At 46.0% G+C, this 6,000-nt stretch overlaps 1 protein-coding gene across 1 annotated transcript in view; it reads right to left on the minus strand.

Annotated features, from left to right (window-relative positions):
- Positions 1 to 3,870, minus strand: part of SLC45A2 (solute carrier family 45 member 2) — a 185,660-nt gene extending 181,790 nt beyond the window's left edge. Inside the window, exon 1 of the mRNA XM_040338118.1 lies at positions 3,313 to 3,870. Coding sequence (XP_040194052.1) covers positions 3,313 to 3,766 — 454 coding nt within the window. The 5' untranslated portion in view covers positions 3,767 to 3,870. The remainder of the gene's footprint in view (positions 1 to 3,312) is intronic.
- Between the last annotated feature and the right edge of the window lie 2,130 nt (positions 3,871 to 6,000).

Below are 6,000 nucleotides of genomic sequence, written 5' to 3' on the forward strand. Positions count from 1 at the left end.
GTGGAGCTCTGCTTTAATGCATCCTATGCAGCCACCGTGGGACCCCAGAACCAGGGCCGTCTTAATAGCATCATGGGCAAAGTAATACTCTGGGGCCCCTACAATGATGACATTGCAGGAAAACAGACATCAAGAAGGTATGAGGCAGATTGCCTCCCCTGTGTGTCCATCACTCTCAGTGCCATCATGGGGCCCCCCCAATTTCGGGGCAGCGTGGGCTCAAGCACCAGCTGCTTTGGGGAAAGTGCAGGGGCCCCCCCATGCAGCTGGGGCCCCTGGGCAGTGCCCAGGTGTGCCCTCTCATTAAAGGGGTGGTTCCCCCTAAAAACTACTTTTTTTTATTACACTGCCCCCCCACATTACAATACGATTAAGGCTATTATTATTTTTTTGATGCTGTACATACCTTTGTACAGCATATTCACCCGTGCATCCGGGTGGCGAAAGGAGCCGAACGGCGAGTCGGCGCTATACTGCGCATGCGCATCGCCGTTCGGCTCCTTTCGCCAATCGTGACGTGGCTTACGCTCGTTTTTGGGCAAAACGTCAATCACAGACCTGTTAGGAACGCCCACTCCCGCGGGACTCGCAACCCGGGTGAATATGCTGTACAAAAGGTATGTACAGCATCAAAAAAATAATAATAGCCTTAATCGGATTGTAATGTGGGGGGGGCAGTGTAATAAAAAAAAAAGTAGTTTTTAGGGTGAACCACCCCTTTAAGACAGCAGGATTGGGGCCACTCTGTGCAAAACAAACTGTACAGTGGAGGCAAGTATGACATGTTTATTATATAAAAAAATAAATAAAAATAAAAAATATTATATTTTATTTATTTTACACACACATAATTATATATATATATATATATATATATATATATATATATATATATATATATATATATATATATATATATATATATATATATATATATATATATATATATATATATATATATATATATATATATATATATATATATATATATATATATATATATATATATATATATATATATATATATATCTGCAGAAAATCTAATAGAGTGTATGGGGGCTTTAAACTTGCATCTACAACATGTAGAGAAACATTTTTACTAATTGTTTTCAAAGTGCAAGCTCTGTTGAAGCATAACTCATCAAGTTTGGGGATATTAAAACACAGATCTCAATGGAAGCGATGACAGTCACTTTATACAATCAGCTAACGAGCTTTTTCCAAGGGCTGAAGCCTACTGAAAGCTGCTAGTTTTAAGGGATGGACGGAGATGCTCCAGCTAAGGCTGGGTTCACACTACGGTTTTCCCGTCCGTCAGCCGCATACGATTTCAGTATTGAAAACGTACGGGCCCGGACGGGAAAACGTAGAGATAGACAATGCATTGCAAATCGGATGCATCCGGGTGCGTACGATTTGCTGGCAAAACGTTTTTTAAACGTACGCAAAACCGTGTTCAACCACGGTTTTGCGGTCGTTTTTAAAACAGTATGGCAACCGCATACGTTTTCCTTTAACATTAATGTTAATGGAAAACGCACATATGTGCGGTGCCATACGTTCCCGTCCGTTTCAGCCGCATACGTTTTTTCATATAAATCGTATGCGGCTGACGGACGGGAAAACCGTAGTGTGAACCCAGCCTAAGCTGGCTGAAAGCTTGTAAAAATGTTTCAGCATGCACTGCTCTTATACAAGCTAAAGCACATATGTACAAGGTCTAAGAACTATGGGGCCTGCCACTGCTGACCCAACTCGGAAAATGCTAGTTGCCTTTATTACTTCCTGAGTTATGGTGGCAGAACCACATACAAACAAGTTAGAACTCCTAGCCTGCATACTTATTCAAGGCCAATGACAGATTGCTATACCTTCCACTGGTCCTATTGTATTTAGGGTTGCCACCTCATCCCTTTAAAACCAAACACATATGAATTACACGGGTTCTGTGGCTGATTAAGGTGGTAATTAAACTCACTTGGTGCCTCATCTGCATTAAATTAGCCTCAGAACCTGTGTAATTCATATGTGTTCGGATTTAAAGGGATGAGGTGGCAACCCTAAAATTGCATTCTGTATAGCTACTGTCAGAATAGTGGGTGCTTCTTATTGGATACAGCTGCTGTCCATCCAACAATTTTCCAACCCGCTTCTTATATCTAAGGATGTTGGGCTGGAAGGGCCACCAACTAAGAATTTTTGCTGGTTCATCAGAATCCAGACAAACTGAACAGTGCATGATCAGCTTTAGTGCGCAACCAGGGCCGTCATCAGGGGGGTACAGGCAGTACACCTGTAAGGGGCCAGGATGGCATCCCCCCCCCCCCTCTTTTTTTTTCTCGTCAGCAAAAGTAAAAGACAGAATCACTTTCAAGGCACTCTGCCTAACGCATAAGTGTATTCAAGGAAACGCCCCCCAATATCTATGTGAAAAAATAAAAGCCCATAACCCCAATCGCATTCTGCGATCCACCAATCAAAACCTACTCCAAATACCCAAAACCAGATACAAGTCCAAAGGAGATCGAAGATTTGCAGTCCAGGGACCTCGGCTGTGGAATGCGCTACCAACCACCATCCGACTGGAGTCAGACCACTTGGCCTTCAGGAGAAAGATTAAAACCCATCTCTTCTGAGGTCAAGGGGTTCCTTACCTATGAAATAGAAACAGCGCCCAGAGGCGATTCAGTTTGCATGTGTTGCGCTTTACAAGTTCCTCACTCACTCAGCACCCAAAGCCCCCCCCCAACCTCTAAGGGGCCCGGTGGTCCCCAGGTGGCATCCCCCTTTCTTTCATCGGCACCAAAAGTCCCTCCGACCTTAATTCATTTCGAGGCGGCAACCCCCCAAGCTTCTCGATTTGTGGCTGCCCCCCCCATTCTCAATTTGCCGTGCCCCGCCTCTCAACTTGTGTGGCACCCCCCCCGCCCCTCAATTTGTGGCGGCGGCGGCAGCAGCCCCCCCCCCCTCCCCTGGTTCTCTGCTCCAGGGGGTCCATTCCTGAAGCTGTGTAAATGGCCCCAGAATTCTTTTTTTTTGGTTACAAACTTTTTTATTTGGTACAAAATGGTGGTGCAAAATGGCATACAAAAAAAGAGTACACATAAGAAAATGTCCAGGAGTAAAAAAATATACAATAGTAACCTATACAAGTTTTATGTAACATTAATAAAACATAGTTCTAAAGAGTAGAGAATTAATTCTTGATGGCGACCCTGAGTGCAACCAAAAAAAGTCACAGGTGTTACTATAGCATCATATAATAACATTTATACAAGTAAAAAAAAATTATCACAGAAGGGCTTAACTTACCAGATATGACTGTGTCTCCATTAAGATATAAAGTCATCCCCAGAACCATCAGAATCCCCAATGCGAGAATATAGGGTCTTCTCCTCCCCCAGCGGGAGCGACAATGGTCGCTAGCAGAGCCCACCACGGGCTGGAGAACAAACCCCAGAATGGGGCTAATGAGCCAAACAAAACTGTACAAACTCCTAGGGAGGCCCACACTGAGCAAAACCGGGGTCACAAAGGCCGCTTCCACAGCGTAACAAAACTCTCTCCCAAACATGACCATGCTGTGCATGATCAGCCTGCCAGTGGACCTTCGAGGGGGCTCCACAAGCTGAAAGACCCCTCCATCCATCTGCTCAAGGCTGCTGCCACTGCTGGTGTACTCCATATCCTTTGTAGGTGGATGGAAGCTCACACTGCCAAGATCAGCTGTAGGTTGCTGAACCTCCACATCTTTGGAGAGAGTCATGTTAGCCCAGGGATTGCTGATTTCAATTAGTTGTGAAGGAGGATCAAACTTTCACTCCAGCTTTTAATAGAGGCGTGACTGCAAGTCCTTTCATAGCTGAAAGATCACAAGTTAGAGAGAGCGAAAAAAAAAAAAAATAATCATGTGAACGTCCTAATCTGAAAAACTATTCCACTTCCCCCGGGGTTTCTACTCTACATCTACAAACTGTTCATTTACAGGGAGCCGGGTCATCACAAGATGAAGACGCACATTCCTTTGGATCCAATAAAACTGCAATTACAAAGTGATTGGGGAATTGCTGGGCCAGATTCAGAGAAGAAGTACGCCGGAGTATCTGCTGATACTCCGGCGTACTTTCAAATTTGCCGCGTTGTATCTTTATTTGTAATTCACAAACAAAGATACGACGGCATTTGGCTAAGATCCGACAGGCGTACGGCTTCGTACGCCTTCGGATCTTAGGATGCAATACTTTGGCGGCCGCTGGGTGGAGATCGCGTCGTTTTCCGCGTCGGGTATGCTAATTAGCTGTTTCCTGCGATCCACGAAGGTACGCGTGTTCGTCGCATTCTCTTACGTCGTCGCTAGTCGGCTTTTCGCGTCGCAAAGTTACGGCTGCTATTTAGGTGGTGTAACAATAGACAGCCCATGTTAAAGTATGGCCGTCGTTCCTGCGTCGAATTTCACTTTTTTTTTTTTTTGCGTAAGTCGTCCGGGAATACGAAAGTACGTAACGCACGTCGCCGTTCAAAACATTACGTCGGGGCGACGTCATTTTGCGCAAAGCACGGCAGGAAATTTCAAAACGGAGCATGCGCAGTACGTCCGGCGTGGGAACGCGCCTAATTTAAATGGTACACGCCCCATTTGAATTAGGCGGGCTTGCGCCGGACGGCTTTACGCTACGCCAACGCAAGTTTACACGCAAGTGCTTAGTGAATCAAGCACTTACGATGAAAACTTGCGGCGGTGTAACGTAAAGGGGATACGTTACGCCGCAGCGCAAGTACGTGAATCTGGCCCGCTGTTTTTAGCCACAATTCTGTAAAATTGCAACTTAAAGCACTAGGGGTATGTTCACGTTGGAGGCGGGTTTAAAATTCAGACGATTTCAAACCCGCATTTAATTGCGACTTCGGGGGGGCGATTTGAAAGACATCTGTGCAGGTTCATGCGCAGATGTCTATTGAAGTCGCCCCCGAAGTCGCAAAAACCAGTGCAGTAACTACTTTTGGAAATCAGTGCGTCGCACCGATTCAGACCGTGCCGCTGCCGGCAATAAGCTGCGATTTGGCATTTGATTTGACATGTCAAATCTCATATCGAATCGCCCCCAATGTAAACAGGGGGCAAAACCAAGCCTATTTCCTACATTTGATGTTAAAGATTCACATAGAATAGCCCTACGCTGCGGCGGCGTAACGTATTACATTTACGTTACACTGCCGCAAGTTTTTAGCATAAGTGCTTGATTCACAAAGCACTTGCCTGTAAACTTGCGGCGGCGTAGCCTAAATCCGCCTAAATAGCCTAAATCCGCCCGGCGCAAGCCCGCCTAATTCAAATGGGGCGTTCCCGCGCCGAACGTACTGCGCATGCTCCGTCCCTAAAATTTCCCGGCGTGCATTGCGCTAAATGACGTCGCAAGGACGTCATTGGTTTCGACGTTAACGTAAATGGCGTCCAGCGCCATTCACGGACGACTTACGCAAACGACGTGAAATTTCACATTTCGACGCGGGAACGACGGCCATACTTAACATTGGCTAGACCACCTAGAGGGCAGCTTTAGTTTTACGCGGCGTATCTCTACGGAAACGACGTAAATTTACAGCGACGGGCAAAGCGGACGTTCGTGAATCGGCGTAACTAGTCAATTGCATACTCTATGCCGACCGCAATGGAATCGCCACCTAGCGGCCGGCCTACAATTACAGCCTAAGTTCCGACGGTGTAAGTCACTTACACCTGTCCGATCTTAGGGCTATCTATGCGTAACTGTCACTGTGGGCCAGATCCACGTAGATCGGCGTAATTTTAAGCAGGCGTAGCGTATCGTAGTTACGCTACGCCGCCGCTACTTTGAGAGGCAAGTGCTGTATTCACAAAGCACTTGCGTCTAAAGTTACGGCGGTGTAGCGTAAATGTGTCGGCGTAAGGGCGCGGAATTCAAATGACAAAGATGTGGGCGTTTTTTATGTTAATTCTACTTGACCCCACGTAAATGACGT

The sequence above is a fragment of the Rana temporaria genome, chromosome 1 (assembly GCF_905171775.1).
Source record: "Rana temporaria chromosome 1, aRanTem1.1, whole genome shotgun sequence".
Taxonomy (NCBI): Eukaryota; Metazoa; Chordata; class Amphibia; order Anura; family Ranidae; genus Rana; species Rana temporaria.